Raw genomic sequence first — 21,524 nt, 5'->3', positions numbered from 1 at the left:
AATTATATGTGCAGTACATGTAGGTTAGCACAGTTCTACCAAATAAAAAGAAAAGTATGCCTTGTTACATTTCTGGTGAGACTGCGAGCGATTTGTCAGCATCTTAAATTTGATTTATCAACCTTCTTGTGCTGGAGGCTGGTATTTTAGTTTGAAGGATGTCTTCTTGTAAAGGTCATCCTCATCACATTCACTGAGAATCCTACCTATCATTTTAGAGATATCCCCGAGGCTATTCTCCAAGGGGAAGATGCGCTTTGTCTTGGTAATACTAATATGATGACATGCTATGGGTATCACTACAAATGGATATTGCCTCAACCTCTATACAAAGACTGTTAAGAATTCAACTCAAAATATTCTGCCCAAGTTTTTGTTTAAACAAAATCATGAAGAGATAATGAAATAATTATGACATTGACATTATCCATGCAACATTGAAATATGAGAGAGCTGCATATAATGTCAGTAAGGAAACTTGTCTCAACAGTAACACTATAATTTCTAACCAAAAAAAAGCAGTTCAACGTTGCTAAACTTTGTTGCAATTAAACCTTATTAAACAAGATTACTAGAGTGATCTCCCTGTACTACTGATAAATCACACATACTTTATTTCAGACACAGGCTACAGTAGATCCAAGTATTTTGATCTATTCAATGAACTCTATATATCAAGGTTACCTTGATGACATGTAGAGGTGAAACGTTGATGCAATCACCATTCCTTCACCCTACAGATCTGCTAATGCAATGAACTGATAAATATGTACACTGCATTAAGTTGACCATATAGAATTCAAAACCCAAGTACATGTAGCTAAACCCAAGTAAATGTACTGTACATGTAAGTCTATTGGTAAAGTTTGAAAGGATATACATAAATGTGGACAATAAGAAGTACATAAATTCATGGCCTGCAAGTTTACCGCAGTACATAATCACTGATTCATTCATGCTGTCCATGATTCAGGGTCAAGTCCACCCTATGAAAATGTTGATTTAAATCAATATAGAAAAATCAAACAAGCATAATGCTGAAAATTTCATGAAAATCAGATGTAAAGTAAGAAAGCGATGACATTTTGAAGTGTTGCTTATTAAAAAAAAACAGTTTATATGCACAACTCAATGACATTCAAATATTAAAGAGAGTCGATGATGTCCCTCACTCACGATTTCTTTTGTTTATTGTTCGAAATATATACAATATAACGTTTTTGCAGATTTGACAATGAGGACCGACTTGACTGAACCATAAAATGTTAAGACGATGGTAATTCCACGTGTTTAAGGAGGAATAAAACTTTGTTTCAAAGGACAGATAAAGGAAATGGGAATGAATCATATTTCATATAATGAAATACAAAAGAAATAGTGAGTGATGTCATCAGTCAGTCCCCTCATTTGCATACAGACCAGGATGTGCATATAATAATAATAATCCGCTTTTATATAGCGCTTAATCCATCGGAACGACGTTTCTAAGCGCTTTACAGATATATTATTACCCCGGTCATCGGATTCAATCAGTCATTCCCGCACACAATGTGTGCACATCCTCGACTCCCTGGGGAGTATTCCAGTCAGTCGCCTGTGAGGCGCACACAATACTGGACAAGCTACAATGACTTTCACATCCTACCGGGTACCCATTTAGCACCTGGGTTGAGAGTGGCAAAGTGTGGATTAACGCCTTGCCAAAGGACGCCAGACAGCGGTGGGATTCGAACACACGACCCTCTGTTTACAAGGCGAGAGTCAGAACCACTACACCACGGCTCCTCGTATATATCTGTTTTATGAAATTAAGTGAAACTTAAAAATGTCATAACTTTCTTATTTTTACAACCAATTTTGATAAAATTTTCAGTGCTATACTCCTTGGATTTTTCTCTTTTCATCCAAGTTATAACTCTGTGTTAGGGTGGACTTGTCCTTAAATGAAGGACAATCCCATTAAATCTAGATTATCAATCTCTCACTATCTCTCGGGAGGGGCCACACCATAATACCTTGTTCACATTTAGTATTCAAAAGAATTCCAAAGTTATGAAAAAGGAATTGGTTTGATAACTTTTGTTATAAGATATCAAAATGACTTATGGCGCAGTCGCATTCCGATGGCCGTACGGCGAGTCAAAAAACAGCCATTTTTATCATTTTTGTACCAGTGTCCTGTTTGTGGTTTGTATAGAAATCCATAAACCGGCTCTTTTTTTAATCATAGTGCGGACACTGTATACAAAATGCTACTGGAACTAGCATTACACTAGTGAAAATTATCCTTTTGTTATGAAATCTATGTGAAGCCTGTTTAGATTGTAGGTAATATCTCTTACGGAGAATTCTGGGGGCAATCAATACAGCTGTACTGACCGCACAGAAATGTTTGTGCTAACAATGTAACAATGCACTAACAGAGACCCTGTTACAACCAGCCTAATGTTACAACAATGCATTACTTACACATTGAAATAAATGTTTTGACTTCACAGTCTAAAATATGTGACTAGGCTTACTGTTTATGCTCGTTAGGCTAAGAACATTTCCGTGCGACCGGAAAAGTGCGTTTCATGAAGGACCTTGCCAGTGATTTTCACTGACAAATTTGATCTGAGCCAATCAGGTGCTTGGATTTCAGCAGCTTATGACAAAGTGTCAGTAATAATCACTGACTAACTGGTTCATGAAAAGCTCCCCACATTTGAACCGAGCTTAATGACATCACACGCTCAAAGAGCAAAACCAAAGAGTTAAATAATTCAAGTCTCATTTATTCCTCCTCCTCCAGTAGATAGTCGACCAAGGACTCGTCTAACAGTCGGTGCCTTGCATTCCTCCCTAAATTAGGAGGGTGATTATTTTGAGGGTATTCCATCCAAAACCAAAGATGGGAAAATCATTGGATGAGTCACACTTTTGAGGCACCAAATGTATTCCATCGGGGGAAAAGGAGACAGTTTCTTGCATAAAGTAGAGTAATGACCACACGGAGCATTGCATTTTTGGTAAAGTGTAATATGCTTTTAAATGGTTGTTTTCATTGTCATAAATGCCTGATAGAGCAGAAGAAAGGTTTAGTTCAAATAGTCTGATGGAATATCGATTGAGTTGAACATAGGACACTATTTTCTAAGAAAACATTAAAAAAATAGCAGGACTTTTGCTATTTTTATAACTATAATTTGTTTTTTTATTCGAATAAAGAAATAAACAAAAATTATAAAATTCTCAAAATTATTCAAGAAAGCAGTTACATGTACATGTACAACAGTTTACTGGTAATTATCAAAATGTAATTCTAATAAAATCATTCCACTTTAATTTCATAATTGACTACATCTTTGAAATTTTGTATGTACATATCTACTTTAGATGTAAAACTACTGTATTCCAAAATGCATTTAATCCTCCTACGTACATCACACATACAAAACATGAACAATGATTTGAATAAATTTAACATTCTTTCTTAATCAATTTTAAAAGAAATAACCAATGATTGAGAATCATTACAATTCAGTCTTAAGGTCCTTACTCCTTTTATGATTCAATATGGAAAAGCTTTATTAAAGGCCTGCATGTATTTAGAATGTTTAGTTATTCAAAATTTCAATACTATAAAATAAATAAACCTACTCAGTCTAACTATTTTCTCTCTGTAGAATATGAAGCAACCATGATATTTCCAAAGCGTTTTTCATCAATCTCAAATCTAGATCTGTTCATCACATCTGTATCTTTCAACAGTATACCGCAACACGCATCATGGATAGCAGCAATACGACGTGTGATGTCTAGAGCTCTCAATGTTAGGATAGAAAACGATAGGTTGCTATCCCGTAACAAACGACCCAGAGGGGGGGGGGCTATTGATTGGGTCATGTGGGTTCACAGTAGTGCCACGCTGTGTGACAACATACCGCAGCAGGTGAATGTATCAAACATCATCACCATAGACGAGTATGGGGTCAATACAGTCATGCTGGATCCAAGCTAATATAGACTGTAGCCATTGAAGCGCTTGAGCAGCAGGGGTTGTTTGGAATATTCCTAGAAAGGCCATAATGATTGGGGATTTCCGAGTAAAGATGATAATCAGTTCCAATTTTCAATGAAAATGTTTGATAAGATTGAATAGACTGGTAGTCGTAGACAAATAATTTGTACAATTTTATTGACTTTTGTTCTTTCCTGCCATCTTTTCTCAAGTCACTTCTATATCATAGCCTATTCATAGAACACCTGGGGAGGGGGTGTTTCACAAAGATGTGTTACTTAGAGTCAGAGTCGCACTTAAATTTGAAGTTGTGTGCTGTATAAACGGCATCACTGCAATGGTCAAATCATAAGAGGACGCACGCTACTGTATATTTATCAAGAAGATTACGCATTACATGTCTTGTGTGCATCCGCACTTAAGCATGACTTTTAAGTCACACTAATAACTCTAGTTGTGCTTTGTGAAACCCCCCCCCCCCCCCCGTCAGCTAATGCCTGGTCACAAATCCCGGTCCAAAGTCACACAGATTGAACTATGAATCGATATGAACAAATGTACCATTTGTGAAATTTTCAGAACTTCTACGTACTGCAAATACATGTAACTTGTCCAATTTGACAACCAAACTTTAATAGATGATCTAATGGCATGGAGACACAATATTTTGTAATACTGCGATGGCAATTGAAGACATTGTCCTAAAGCTATAAAAGTAAAGAATGAATGTCATGCAAAAACCAACATTCTATGAATTCTTTATTCATATGAATATTCAATTGCCAATAGAGATTCCCACTATATGCACATATCACACTTCCAAACCAAGTAGTGTGTTAATGTGAGAACCAATGAGACATTGGTCTTTCTCTGCTATGACATCTCCATGAGTCATAGACATACATGCCTTAGGTTGTATACGTGGATGTTGACTAGCACTGATGAAATGTATTGAAGATGATCGATGATGGTGTCGGGTCTCCAGACTAAGTTTCATCATCGGGATAGGAGCAAGGCTCAACTTGCATCATATCCATACAATGAAGACAATCGCATGATCAATGGCTATTGAAGTCTTTTCACACCAATAGTAACTCAATTTACAACCACACACACATAAATCTAGAAAAGTATATTTCTTGTGAAACTAATATGTACACTCATTGAAATAGTGAACCTTCATCTCAAACCAGGAAGAGATAAGATCTCCTCTGTTTCTTAATAGTCCAACTCTCCTCCAATAACCATATTCATCTACTATAGGGTGCAGTTTCTCATACATTCACACAAGGGGCCCGTTGCACAAAAGCTACTATAACGGTAATGTTGCCATCTCATGGTAATTACCATTGTAACAATGGTCAACAGCCAATCAAAATCAAGGATTTCATGTAAGTCACCTTTGGATGGCCCCTTTATGCAACAGGGCCAAGAAGTGCAGCACCCTCCCTTCAGTCGTCCATGCTTCAACTCCAACTGAATCTTTAAAGGACAAGTCCACCCAAACAAAAAGATGATTGGAATAGAAAGAGAAAAATCCAACAAGAATAACACTGAAAATTTCATCAAAATCGGATCTGAAATAAGAAAGTTATGACATTTTATAAAAGTTTTGCTAAATTTCACAAAACAGTTATATGCACATCCTGGTCGGTATGCAAATGAGGGGACCAATGACATCACCCAGTCACTATTTCTTTTGTATTTTATTACATGAATATGAAATATTTGAATTTTCTCCTCAATACCATGTGAGCAAAGTTTTATTCTTCCCTTAACATGTGGGATTTGATTGTTTTAACATTTTGTGGTTCAAACAAGATGGTCATATTTGTCATATCCGTAAAAAAATAAATATTGTGTGATTCAAACAATAAAAACAAAAGAAATAGTGAGTGAGGGACATCATCAACTCTGTCATTTGCATATCACTGAGGTGAGAATGCCATAACTTTCTTATTTTACATCCGATTTTGATGAGTTTTTCAGCATTATGCTAGTTTCATTTTTCTCTGTTTATTCTAATCAACATTTTTCTGGGGTGGACTTGACCTTTAAAAGACTATAACACACTCTCCCTAGATGCCCTGCCACATCGTTCCGTGCAAGACTTGTAGGTGAGTTGCGAGCAATCAAACGACTCACCCCGAACAAAAATTTGAGAATGTTCAAAACTTTACTGCAGGCAAATTGGACCAGCATGTGAGGTACATACGTGTGAAATACCGTCAATGCGAGCGACCCGTGAGTACCACAAGTAGTTACCCCCACATCACACGCAAGGCACAAATTGACAGGCCTTTAACATTATATGTTCCTGTTCACTGTTGGAAGTCTTATTGGAAAAAACAATAATGAGTAAGATATTTCATAGGATCCTCACTGATATTGAAATCGAGAAGTACATTTATATTTTCATCAGTTGATTCTTACCTTGATTGCAGAAGTCATAACAGCGTTGGCGGCCAGCGTCATTCCGTTGCGTCCTACTCGTTTCAGAGCTTCGTAGCCCCTTTTACTGGCTTGGTTTATGTATTCATCAATTTCCTGAGCAAAGGGAAGGATAGAATTGCAACATAAGTATTGAGAGATATCATATTTATGATGAGAGCCCAAAGCGTAGTATTCATTTCCAATGCCCTTCTAATGTACAGGTACCTCAACTCTCCCTCAAGTCAATACTGATTAATGCATTCCACCACACAAAATATCATTAGTTATCATAGCCATGTACTTGGATTTGATAAAGAAAGGATTTTGTTTACTTTGTTCAGGGGTGGATCCAGGATTTTTTTAAGGGGGGCGCATTTTCTTGAGGCAAAAAAAAAATAAAAATAGGTTTTAACCAAAAAATTAAGTTGACTTCTTGCACAAAAAAAAATTGACAAGCAAAAAAAAATTGAAAAATTGAAAAAAAATCTTCATTTTCAAAAGGGGGAGGGGGCACGGGCCGGCTGAGCCCCCTCATCCTGGATTTGCCAGTGACTTTGTTATTAAGTTTCTTCCATTAAAATATAGCCATGTACATGTCTTTGCATCAGTCTGATTTCTTCACAATTACGTTTCTTTCATTGTCAGCAGTCGGCAAGAATAATATTTTCAAATTTTAATCACTTAATACCCAAAATTAGCATTATTACAAAAATCACTGCACACGTTTTGCTACAACCTTCAAGCACCGGCTATTAAAAAAATTAACATAAAGCTACAGTCACCCACTTCACAACATAAAGCCAAATTAATATATGATGTATCATGAAGTATGACTAATTTCATGAGAGAGGGAGCAGAAGACTGATCCAACAGACTCTACAAGGTCTATTATCCCTATCTATCTGCACTGATCCAGGGTATTGTTTACAGTTAACGTGAATGTGGTATTTACATGCAAGTCTTTTGTGGTAATACAGCTAACAGACACAAATTATACCACGACCCCTCTTTCATATCCAATACTAAAAGAGATATTTGACATGTACCAACAGGCCTAAATCGCATATCCTGTGGTCGATGAATAACAACATTTCACAAAAAAATGATGACCCAGTATTCTAGCAATATTTTCACACATATATCAAGTACAATTTACGTTCTATTTGTTAGGAGTTTCTTTATGTTGTATGTGAGAATAATGAATATTACCTTTTGAGACTAAAATGGAAGAATCTCGATTTTAAAAATAAAACCAATTTGATAGAATATTGAAATATCTATGTAGACAGAGTCATCAATGCATTAATAATCTAGTCAGCACTGTGATACATGTATCTTTAGCTGCCGTCTTTCTAACAAGCCAGTTTGAGGTATCCAGAGTTGCTATCATCGGGGGAACTTTTGATCAACAAAGACAAGTATGAAGGTACAGCTCTGGATAAAACATAACAAATAAAGATATTATTTCTAATCCTACTTTGTACATTAGATTTCAAACATTGTTCTACAAAATTTATGAAAATATCCATGGCATGTTGCAAGAGACCCAGTAAATTGGTTTAATAAAAAAAATTAGATTTAAAAGTAGTAGGAAAAGTAGCCAATTTACAGAAACAGATAATATAGTTGTTGTATGCATGGTGTGTACATGTATACTTCTCACCAACATTAAAACATTGGAAACAGCTCTATGATTATAGCATTCATTAACGAATGAGCTTTTTTCTGGTTGCATGGCATTAAAACCTTGAACTTGGTCTCATCCTTCCTTTAAAGTTAAAGAGGGGTCATATTTCCTCTGTCAATACCAGCACTGTAGAATTCTGAGTTTACTGTTTTTACTTCAGTGTACAATGGTTCGGAATCAGAGTATCACAATTGAAGAAGTAGATAATTAGAGATTATTCACTTTAATCATACAGCTGGCAGGCATTTAGCAAGTGATTCATCAAGTTTAGGTTTGTTTCATCATTTCCTTTAAAAAATACAATATATTTGTGAAGAAATATTTATTCTGTTTATAGTCAGTGGCAAAATGTCTAAAATAAACTCACAAAACACTGCATAAATATATCCCTTTAACTATTATGTTATTATTATCTGATACTGAAACTTATATGTTTACAATGACTGCTTCTCAAAATCTACATTGCCATTTAGATATTTTGTCTGATTTGAAACTGCAAAATAAGCATAAAGATTTGCTTCTGAAAGTTGTCTTGATAAATAATTCCCTAATAGCAGAACCGAAACCTAATTGATTTCTTCAATCTATTAATTGTAAATTAATCATGCCTTTCTTTTGCACATAGAAACATGTTTAAACAAATGCTCATTGACGATGACATTTGGTTCCATGACAGGAAGGGAAAATGAATTCCATCTTCTACGCATACTATTGTGTACAAATTAAAGGTACTTCAAACATTTCTGCCTTCCAACCACTGTATATCTGCATATGTTCTACAGGGTATCTTGTAAATGATTGTTTGAAAATCATTATGCTTAAATACGTACCTGTTCTTTTTTACTTAATGCAGGATGAATGCATTTTCTATACAGATATGTAGAGCCTTTTGTCCATGGTGAGATCAGCCAAAATATGAAAAGAATCTTTATTTCATAATAAAACGGTAGTCTGTAGAAACAAAATTTAAGCACAGCATGACAGTATATATCACACCAGATCATATTAATTGCATCATCAAGATTACATCTTTTATGTATCAAATAGAAAAGAGCATTTCTGAAACACGGGAAGTGCTACACTTTACATGAACAACATTCACAAAATTGATCAATCAATCACCTATTCAATATGATAAATAATCATTAAATAATACAACCATACAAAAATATATAATGCAACTTATAAATAAATAAATAAATATCTTGGCAGACTAATTACATCTATTTAAAAAAAGTCCAACTATCCAACTGATATCCTTTAAACACCTCACTGTCAATGTACCAAGCATGTGTCAACCGACAATAATTAGTCACCACTTTACAAAGGGACAATATACAAATGTGCATCACATTGTGGATCTGTTCAAAATTTCCTTAAATACGCACAAATACAGACTCAGACTATTTTGTTTTTTATAGAATACATGAATGTTCATCATAATACTTCTGTCACGCTAACAAAACTGACTCCAAACTGAACATTGGTTTGTCAATTGAAATAATATGATAGCTTTTGTCGTTCTGGATTCAGTTTTGCCTAATTGACTGTATAGCATTATTGTGAATTTGTGATACTCAGTTTAATGATCGATATTTAATCATACTCACATTGAAGCAAATATGTCCGCTACTGTTTCCACACAACTGAATATTGCAAAAACTATCCAATACATCATCCATTTGACCTAGAAATGCAATAGATGTAGAAAAAGAAAATAACATGAGAATATGAATTAAATTCTCATTAACTTGTTTAATAATAATAACCAACTTTATAGGGGGAATCTTAGTCGTAGTAACCATGTAAGCTGTTCATCCTTACCTGGAATTGTTCTCAAACCAGGGCGCAGCTTTCAATATTTTTTCAAGTGAAGGGATTCAGAATTAATCCCGACATCATGCCTCATTTTCAATAAATCAAATCAGCGTAGCATCGGCCATCGGCTTCCTCGCTTTCAACGTCTTCGCTGATTCTAGCTATCTCTTTAACTATACTCTCACGTTTGTTATTCATTAACTTTGGCCTGGATTGGTTTTTATTTAGGGCAGTTGTTTTGTTTTGAGGTTTTCCTTACGTCATCGGTTAGTAACCTGTATGTTGTGAATGTACTTTTTTCCTTTTTCCCTACCCTCTTCCTTCCCCTAAGATGATTTGGCACATTAAATCTCAGGATGGATGGGTTTTATTAGAATACATATACCACATAATCATGTAAAATACTGAGGATATCAGTCTTGCTCTTCTGACTGGTGATCCTTTTCTAACAATGGATGGGAAAATGTGCAAAGTAATAATCTGAATGAGTTATTAATCATCCCTCAAGTGGTATTTCATAATGAATGGGTGTAATTGATTAATGTTTCATACATACTATGTTATTTTAAATGCAACAGTTTGGGGAACAAACCAATAACATATTTAGGCCTTAATATATTCTTAATGAGAAATACAATACCAAATATTTTTTAATAACATAAAACACTAATGTAAATTTTTTTTCTGTTGTTGTTTTTTTTTGCTTCAAAACAGATTTTCCTTCAACTTATATTCCATCTTCTACATTGTCTCTCTGTAACTTTATCCCCACTTCACTTCACTCACTTTAGTGCATAAAATGCCATTTCATTATACGACCATGTTGCTGACGTCAAGAATGAATAAGAGTAAGATATGTCTCACACTAGCAAGCCTTAGCCTGGGGACCGAGTGACCATTAGAGTACACTTCAATGCAAAGAAAGTGACGGAGACTATCTCTTGACATTTTCAGGGAGCAATATTTCTGCAACAGGAATTCAATGCACGAATCCTGATCCCAATTTTGCACTCTCTCTCTTAAAACCACGTTAACATAATAACAGGAAGCTTGAAGACTAATTCTTTCATACTCAAGTATGTTCTTCAAAGGTATTTAATTTGATGCTTCTTTACCGAGAAATAATGAAACCTGCAAGTAATTTGTTACGTCTAACCCATCTTGATTTCATATTTCAAACTTTCGCAATATGAAACAAACAATAACATTATCGTTCTTTCTTTAAAAAGTTGGGTTGTCGTGGTCTAGTGTTAACGACTCTTGTCTTCCAATCAGAGGGGTAATATTATAACACAAAGTATGAAGCACAATAGACTATAATGCAATCACAGTAGCTGCACTATATAAATGAACCATGTTGTTGTTGCAGTTATTATCTTATATTTCCAACTTTCACAATATGAAACAAACTTTAACAATACTTTCTTATGATGATATTATCATTAACATTATCATTATCAATTAATATTGTTATTATTATGTTCATTATCATTATCATTATTATTATTATTTTCATTATTATTATTATTATTATATTATTATTATTATTATTATTATTAATTATTATTATTATTATTATCATTATTATAGTAAATCCAAATGATGAATAATTCAAACTGAATTCATAACAAAAGTTTTTTCTATTTTCTAAATACCATATGTTGCTACATGTATACTAGCTTTGATACTTTTTCTAGTCCTACAAGACTGTATAAACACTACAATATATTACCCTAATAGTGGGCTCAGCATATATTATTTCTTATTTTCCTAGAGCTCTGCAATTAGATCCCATGCTCTTGCCAAAAAGATATCAATCTGATTATGCAGTGACATTTACATCCACATATTCTGAGAATAATCCTATGTTATCCGTCATTTCAAACCCTCGGGGGAATGAATATCAATTCATAACAAAATACACACTTAAATCATGCACAAAAATGTATTAGATCAACTGAAAAAAAGAATATTGGGAAGGTAAGTTTTTTTTTCCTCACTGGAATTTACATGAGAAGACAAGCCCAATACTAATAACTTAGCTTTGAGATTTTTAGATGAACATCATACAAAAAAAAACAGATACAAAATACATAAAGGCACACTTGTTTTGCATCCAACTATTATCAAAACCCACAGATGGAAACTTAAAATTCACAGGACTTGAGTTTCTTGCAATTTTAAAGCCTGGAAGAGTAACTGGATAATTTCATGAGAAAGATTAAAACTTCTTAAAACGTCAGAGAAATGATTCACATACATGTACATGCGTAACATCAATGCCTTTTAAACATGAAAAAAAAGGGCATGTGATATTCAAAACTAATCAAACCTAGGAATCTGAAAATAGTCTAAATCTGGAATCATTCAACAGATCAATTCATTGGAGATAATTCAAGCAATGGATCTGGGAGCCCGTCGAGACTGAGAAAGTTCTTCTTGGCATTCCGAAACTTCCTTCATCACAGAGAAGTTTCTATCAGCCAAAACAAATCTCAAGTTTGAGATTATTTTTCCTGACACAGCTCAAACAGAAAAAAAAAGCCAGGTCCAATATCTTTCCCTTCATTTTGGACTTTGGATACTTTTTTAACTTCGGAATTCAATTGTAAGGGTTTGGCTCAAAATTAGAGACACTTCCCTCATAGACCACAGCTAATTATCATGGAGACCATTATAAGAGCACATTGGTATTAAGTCATAAAAAATTTTGCACAATAAGCATGCATTTTATGCAGCTCCTTGTAAAATTAATGCAAAATTTTGTGTATTGACTGTGTGACAAAGATTGACAAAACGCTATCAGAAATTTTAGATTGTTAATGAATGAACTTCTATACAGAGAATAGAGTACCACATGAGGCCATGCAAATACATCTGTAATTCTATAGCAATGGGGGGGGGGGGCAATGCAATTACTGTTAATATGCAGTCCCTAATTTTTAATATTAGCTTTCAGGAGGGTGCCCTCTCTGATCTAAGAAGCGGTTCCAAATTTGCTCAAACTACCAAGCTAAACGTTGTAGAAAATAAATCCACTAAATACCCCTTTATCTGTGACTTACATGTACATGTAGCTCATGATTTCTGAAATAGTATGTTATCACATTATAAAACGGCTAATGAGGACAAGCCTCCAAGCGTCAGTCTGCGTATACCTATCCCCGTATGGAAATCAGGGATGCGTTGAGCTGATAAGACGACAGTCCCATTGAAACGAATATTGGGGAAACAAGTGAAATTGCATTTTAAGATGAGTGCTGATTCAAACAAGTTTCAGCAAGCTGCAGTCAGCAAGAGATTAGTTTTATCGAAAATAAATGCCAGCAGATATCTGTTTCTCAATTCTTCAATGGTTGCAAGAAAAATAATCCACCATTCTAAAAGCTTGGAGTGATGATGAAACAGATGGGAAGAATAAGAATTGTATTCTGGACATTATGTTAAAAAGGGAAGCCCTTTCATTTTTTTAAGTTAAATTTCAGTACAAACAGAAAACTGGGAGGTGTATTTCAATAAAAGAAAAAAGACCACCATGATAAAAGCAAAGAAACTAAGAATTTTCAATTGGGGTTTTATAGCATATACATGTAAGATTGGCAACAGAACTTTGAATCAAATCTTGCAAGCCCCCCCCCCCCCCCTCTCTTTCTCTCGTTCTGCACAACCCATTTTGATGAATTATAATCACAATTATTAATCTTCGACCTAATTCTCGCAAATCCTTTTTAGTGATCATCCTAGAGCAACCCTGGAGACTAATTTTTCACAAGAAATTGAATGTGACTTTATCTGTGTATTTACAGGTAGTTTCTCCTCAAACACATAGACACACTTGTAAGGGTGTAAGGGGAAAATATTATTTAAGTAAACTTCATTTTAAAAAAATGGGAATTTACAGTCTTATTCAAATTACAGACATTAGAGGCAGCTGCTTGCAGGCGATGTCACACAATCAAAAAAAGTTAAACATGAATTATTTGTAATGCTTTGATGGACCTATGTCACAATTCCAATAATGATTCTCTTTATTATTCTAAATCATCAAACCAACTTCATATCACAGTGGACCTCACCTATAATTCTCCCTTTAACACTCACTTGTTTTCAAAATGATAATTGTTCAATATATTATGTTGTTAAATACTGTAAGTTTTCATTTCATTAATTATGTAACTTTTATGTATTGATTTAATTTGTTTTAATTCATATTTATGTTGGGTTTAGGTTACTTCATAATTTAGATTTTTTAGTAATTTGATATATTCAGTAAATTTATATATTTTGTAAGGCACATAAAGAGTCTTTTGACTATTATGCGCTATATAAATTTCAATATTATTATTATCATTATCGATGGCAGCACCAAAAACTCATAACATCCACCACTTACCTTTTCCTTCACATTCCTGTCCTCTTAAAACATCAGCATGAACATCCCCTTTAAACTAAACAATTAATCATACAATCTCTTCTTGAGTAACAAAAGGTCGTATCTCCTCACTTTTAATGCTGACTTACACCTATCTAGCTCTAAACACACATAGCATTCCCCTAGTGAGTTTAATATAGATGTGATGTCACAAGTTTTATCTCAAGAGAGATTCTATGATCTATCACTAGACATCACCTCACACGTTGCAGTTTTCTTTACCTCAGCTCTGGGCTATCTGACATGTTATACGGGGTGGTGAAGGGGGCAAGTCGTAGGTGACTCATGCACCCCTGTCCCTTGAAACAATGTCATATTGTCTTGGTGACGATGTAAATAATAGAAATATGATAAAGGTGATATGAAGGTGATAAATACCCCGCCCTAATACAATGGTCTTATGTGTTGAATATATGCTGTTACCATGGCAATGCCGTATTCAAAACATTCAGGAATTCTTGCATGTCTTCACATCACGATTTAATATGCATGCAAAGTCTCATGAGCATTTGAACATTGGGAGAAAAATGAGGAAGAAATTTAATTTGCAAGTTTGCAACAGAACGTCTGACCAACTGCAAGCTGATTCTTTTGTTATCTTGAACCATTAAAAAATGGGAATTATCATATCACATGAAATACCACTTGGTGGGCTATTATGAAATTCAGTAAATGAAAATGCAATAATCTGCGCTTGTGGTATAACCACAAAGAACATTTCCAGGAGTATACCGGCATATTTCCCCCCCCATATATTCATCACAATTGATCACAAATTATAGTCACTTGAAACCTTAACAGATTGAACAAGGTGCCAAGGACTAACTACCAATGAGGTTGCTTTCTGTTTTGAACCTGAGACCTTGAATTTTGGTATCTTAGTTCTTAACTTCTAATCCTACTTCGTAGCTGATGCAGCGTTATTAATTTCTAACCAAGCGTGCTGAGTATATGTGTTAGTTCTCATTTCATATACTACCTTATGAATTCCATTTTATACTTACATATTCTTTGACATTTCTCGTCTTGACTGCCTTGTAGGAGTAATAGGCTGGATACAGGGTTCCAAACACCAGTCTATTGGAGATGAGAAAAGAAAAGTACGGTACTGAAGTCATTATCAATCAAATGGCATAATATCTGTATATTCTATGCATGTCTATGAAAAAAGAAGGTAAAGAAAAGTAGATATAGATTGTTGTCAGGGGGTTATGAATTGTGATTATTAATCACATGGATGTATTGAGTCCCCATGTAGTTTTTCTCTTTTGAATCAGACTATTTCTCTCTGATTTTCTTTCGGAATTGCTGGAGTTGTTATACGAAAACCAATTTTGAGTAATGACCAACAAATTTTGACAAGTCTCTATCATTATGAATGATAAAAATTCTGCTTTTGTCTGATGTCCCCAGTCACGAAATGCTGGCTTGCCCACACATAATGAATACACTTTCTCCACTTCTTTAGGAACATTTTATCAAGAATTTTTAAACTCAATTGCCAAGTTCATTCCATTAGCTTTGACATCCTACCGGGTATCCATTTACTACCTGGGTGGAGAGTGGCAATGTATGGGCTTATGTCACGCCAAAGGATGTTAGGTAGTGGTGGGATTGGAATAAACACAACCCTCTCATTACAAGGAGACTAAAAACCATCACATCACCGTGCTTCTATTTGTTTTCAAATACATACCTGAAAAGTTCAAAAACTTCAAATATTGTGAAATAATGAAAATGAGCTGAAATAAAGTAAAAGCTGAAATCTACAAAGTACAGATGGCCTGTCAAAATATGTACGAAGAATATGAGTGTACCGGTAAGCAATGGATTGTCAGGAGTTATGAAACAATACATTGTAAATGGGTGTGTCCTAATCCATTAATATTCCATTACCATGTTTCTATGTCCAATTCACATTGTTAATTAAGATAGAGTGAATCATCTTAATTGCGGTTTGCTTTAACTGTGACAAGAGTATATGCACATCTACAAAGGTTTATATTCTCTCTAACAGCTGTATGAAAATTAATACCTTTTTTGTGCATCGGTATATGATGAAAAATGTCTGATCTTTACATAAAACTCCAAGATTATTTTGATAAAAAGTACGGGACATTGACACTACAAATGGGAGAGCTCTGTTCTTCGATTTTCACAGTAAATTGGAACTATTCATGTTCATACATGATCTTATTGCAAGATGAAGTTACCTGAACATAGTGTGACCCCAAAACAGACATATCCACTACATACACTTTCATCACAAACTTGACAAATTTTTGTATCATAATTTCTTCACTTTATTGTATTTCATTGACAAATAGTCTCTTAGTTATTGCATCGAGGTTCCTTACTTTCCTTTTTTCTCTCTGTTTGATATTTTGTTGCTTGTCATACAAACATGGTTTTCAATTGGCGTATGAATTATGATATCATCTTTGCCCAAATCTCACCAATCATTACTCTGACACAAAAAATAATCTTACCAGGGGCGGATCCAGGATGTTTCGAAAGGGGGTGGCACATTTTCCCCCCGAGGAAAAATTTGACAAGCAAAAAAAAAAAACTTTCGAAAGGGAGGGGGGGCACGGGCCAGCTGTGCCCCCCCCCCCCCCTCTGGATCCGCCAGTGCTTCTTACTAATAATACGTTTTTTTAAAAACAGGACTGACTTTGAGTTTGTGCATAATGAAAGGGACAATTTGAGTCAAATGAAGATGAGGGTTGGATTAGATATAATTTCCTCGCTGAGGGTCCAGGACGGCTGCAGAATGATATGAAGGAAGCAAACTGATTTGCCCCAAATTTCTCGTCGATGAAGTCATATCCTTCATGGCTCACCATGTAACTAGGTGTGTTCCACCATACATACAAGAAATGTCCCTGATAAAGTGAATATTCCCGTCTAGACTTGGCAATGATCACACAGATCCAGGTATTACATGTTTTAGTTCTCATGACCAAGATGACAAAACTGAAAATGAACTGTACATGTACTTTATGGGAAGGCTTTGTTTCTTATTATTTTTTACTTCGTTACGATGATGGGGACGATAGTTTTTTTTTCAATTTTTTATTCTAATAGCTGAAATATCAGCTCCCTTTCTCAAAAAAGATTTTCTACACAAGACAAGGTTTTATACGCAGGCCTAAAAAAATTGTTTCAGATACAGTATAACAAGAATCAAATGCCTCTATTAATACAGTATAACAAGAATCAAATGCCTCTATTAAGCTTTTTCGTGAGGCGAATACCAATTCCCCCATCTCCCCTATTCAAAGAAAAAATGACATGAAAATTACTGCACATGTTTCAAGGATAAAAATCCAAACTTCAATCATGGCAAAGCTCTCCCCAAATTGGCAACACCATTAGGTGATTGTGACCAAGCCCTTCTGAATATCCATCATAATTTGATTCTTTGTTATCCTTGATCTTCATTCAACTATTAACACACACTCAAGGCCTGCCTCTCTTTCTCATATCTTTCACACAACCGATGTTCAATTTACTGTCAAAACACTGTTTGAAAATAATATTAGAATATAATTTCTTCCATGAAATACTACCCCCCCCAAAAAAAAAAAATGAATGAATAAATAAAAGGGGGTTCATTTTGAGCCTCGTTTTGCTGTATTTTATTTATTTCAATTAGAATTATTTTTCTTTTAATTTTTGCTCACTTTGGGGGTGAGGCATGAGGAGTCAAACACATAAAATACATGTGAAATTCATGTTTTGTAATTCAATAAATCACCCGAGAAGCAAAGTTTCCAACTTCATATTTTAATAAACGGTTTTATAATGGCAGAAAAGTAAGCTTGAAAAATAGATCAATGACGATTGCACACGCTGTGCAGAAGTGTAAATTCAGGGCTGTATCATGCGATTTTGATGTTAATCCCTGTTAATTGAGAGCTAAGTCATCAATCCAATTTTCAACTAGAATTTAATTTGTCATGCGGACGAATTAGGTGGTCTGTCTTTATAATTGCCATCATGATCACTATTACCATGTTCATGTAGATCAATGTGATCTTCATGATGACAACAGAATGTTGATTATGGATAGAATGCTTGTGAAAGACGGGAGATGATAAAGCACTGCAAAAGGGTCTCTTTGATGTATGACAATACATGTGATATGAAAAAAAGTAATTATAATCTGTTTTATCTTGCTAAATTTTAACTTTCGTACCTTTAAATTATCATAAAGGATCTTGTACGAGATGGTAAAAAGAAAAAAAAATGGAAAAAAAATCATCTTGTTTACCCCAGGATTCGAACCTGCGCCCCCGAGAAAGCAAGTCAAATGCGTTATCCATTGAGCCAGGATATTCCCCATAGAGAATACACGTAAGCAAATTTGAGAATTCCAATTCCAATTTTGCAAGCGAAATACGGGCATGATCCCGGCATCTGATCAAAAAATGGAGGGCACATTTTCGAAAGCTTAGAATCTCGGCTACAACATACTAAAAGCTTAGGGAAAACTGACAAGAAACAATGGAGATATAGCTCACGAAATAGAGGAATGTCGAATCTAGTTTTGAGAAAAGGTCATGTCCCATAGAGATTACACGCAAAATACATGTGATATGAAAAAAGTAATTATAATCTGTTTTATCTTGCTAAATTTAAACTTTTATACCTTTAATTATCATAAAGGATCATGTAAGAAGTGGCAAAAAGAAAATAAAAATGAAAAAAAAAATCATCTTGTTCACCCCAGGACTCGAACCCGCGCCCTTTAGAAAGCAGTCAAAGCCACGATATTCCCCATAGAGAATACACGTAAGCAATTTTGAGAATTACAAGTCCAATTTTGCAAGCGAAATACAGGCATGATCCTGGCATCTGATCAAAAAATGGTGGGCACACTCGCGAAAGCTTAGAATCTCAGCTACAACATACTAAAAGCTTAAAGAAAACTGACAAGAAAAAATGGAGATATGGCTCACGAAATAGAGGAATGTCGAATCTAGTTTTGAGAAAAGGTCATGTCCCATAGAGATTACACGCAAAATACATGTGATATGAAAAAAAAGTAATTATAATCTGTTTTATCTTGCTAAATTTAAACTTTTATACCTTTAAATTATCATAAAGGATCATGTAAGAAGTGGCAAAAAGAAAAAAAAAGGGAAAAAAAATTCATCTTGTTCACCCCAGGATTTCGAACCTGCGCCCTTTAGAAAGCAGTCAAAGCCACGATATTCCCCATAGAGAATACACGTAAGCAATTTTGAGAATTACAAGTCCAATTTTGCAAGTGAAATACGGGCATGATCCCGGCATCTGATCAAAAAATGAAGGGCACACTGGCGAAAGCTTAGAATCTCAGCTACAACATATTAAAAGCTTAAAGAAAACTGAGCAGAAAAAATGGAGATATGGCTCACGAAATAGAGGAATGTCGAATCTAGTTTTGAGAAAAAGTCATGTCCCATAGAGATTACACGCAAAATGAGGAAAAATGACATGCCTCTTTTCATCGCTGTTTTACGCAATGATGCGTTTCTCAAAACGAAAATTCATGATAACTGAGGAGAAAGAGTACATTCTAAACTACTACATATCAAAATCTGGGAGAAAAACGATCTATATTCGAGAAGTTACAACCAAATTTGCATAAATTTGATGACGTCATTTTTTAAAAAATGAAATTTTTAGTTTAGGCGCCATTTTGATGACGTCATGATAAAATTGAGGGACATTGGTGACATGAAATCAAATCTACAACTAATACTCTATCGATATATGAAAAAAAAATTGGGGGTCAATGGACTATTTAAAGAGCTACAGTGAATTTTCAATAGGCATGTTTTTGCCCATATATGGCCTATAGTGAGAGCTCGCGCGCACACGTGCTGCAAACTTTAACGGGTGTTAATTTCGTTACTATTGGTCATAGAGAGCTAAATTGGGTATTAAATTGCTCAGAATTTCATTAGCAATGCAATGATGTAAAAAAAAACAGTGTTTCTGTGTTGCGTTAGGGCGTTACGCGCGGAAACGCGCGCGCATATGTGCGCGCGCGCAAATTTTTGAAATGCTTTAAATGACCTGAAACGTACCCAAAAAATTTTATAGGCCATTTGGAGAATTTTTTTACCTTTGACGCGCGCGTCATGACCTTTACATGACCTTTGATGACATTGACAGTTGACCCTTGACCTGAAGTTAATGTCATGTAAATATTGTTAATTTTTGATAATTGATAATGAAGATATGATCAAATGAAGAATTTTACAAAATGGCGCGTAGATGACGTCATCATGACCATATGACCTTGAAAAGCTTAGTATGCCGTCTCTATGATAGATTCTATGTATGACAAAAAAATCAGCAAAATTGATTCAGCCAATTCCGAGAAAAGTTGGCGACAAACATAGGTGATAAGAATAAATAAAGAAAGAAATAAAGAAAATTCTGACGAAATCAATAGGTGATCTGTCATAGACAGACCACCTAATAATCAGAGAGTATGAATTGTATGAAATCAAAAATTACACTGCCCCTACTGTAAAATAAAACAGTATCTTGAATACATCATTAAAATCATCTTTCCTTTTGAAGGTAATTATACTGTAGATACATGTAGCATTAACCTACTAAGGGTGTGTTTATGCTTCCATTGCGAGGACAGAATCAGCGATTTCAAACGTCGATTCAAAACGCCGATCGTAAACGTGGTTCTGGGAGTACTGTTTATGCTTAACTTTTCAGAGCAAATCATGATCTCCAGCTGGCTTCACATCGTAAAGCGAGGTCAAATTGGGCGCGCCTTTTTTTTGAAAGTTTTTTTCCAATTGTTGTTATTACGTGGAGATAACATGGAGCAATACGACTGTATTTGCCCGCAGATTTTCATCTCACCGGAAGCATGTACCAAATGACGTCATTTAAACACGTTTACGATCGTGGTTCTGTTTATACTTCCCCAGAAAGCCTGATTCTGGTCAAACAACGTTTACAAATGCACCTTTTTGTGAGTTTACGATCGGCGTTTTGAAACAGCGTTTAAATGAAAGTAAGCATGGACGCAACCGTGTTTTGGACTAATCACGTTTGGAAACGCTGATTCTGGCCTGAAAAGTGGAAGCATAAACACGGCCTAAGAAGATATTATGCAGAAATGACCTCTA

At 34.8% G+C, this 21,524-nt stretch overlaps 1 protein-coding gene across 1 annotated transcript in view; it reads right to left on the bottom strand.

Moving 5' to 3' along the window:
- The window catches only part of LOC121424742 (receptor expression-enhancing protein 3-like), a 59,171-nt gene that overhangs the window by 23,644 nt on the left and 14,003 nt on the right, over window positions 1-21,524 (bottom strand). The window contains exons 2-5 of the mRNA XM_041620503.1: window positions 15,378-15,450; window positions 9,734-9,810; window positions 8,954-9,074; window positions 6,437-6,550 (exon numbers count right to left, since the gene is read on the bottom strand). Of these exons, the coding sequence (XP_041476437.1) occupies window positions 6,437-6,550; window positions 8,954-9,074; window positions 9,734-9,810; window positions 15,378-15,450 (385 nt within the window). The remainder of the gene's footprint in view (window positions 1-6,436; window positions 6,551-8,953; window positions 9,075-9,733; window positions 9,811-15,377; window positions 15,451-21,524) is intronic.

Source organism: Lytechinus variegatus, chromosome 12 (genome assembly GCF_018143015.1).
Source record: "Lytechinus variegatus isolate NC3 chromosome 12, Lvar_3.0, whole genome shotgun sequence".
Classification (NCBI taxonomy): domain Eukaryota; kingdom Metazoa; phylum Echinodermata; class Echinoidea; order Temnopleuroida; family Toxopneustidae; genus Lytechinus; species Lytechinus variegatus.
Note: the sequence above shows the minus strand (reverse complement) of the source record. Positions and strands in the feature narration are given on the sequence as shown.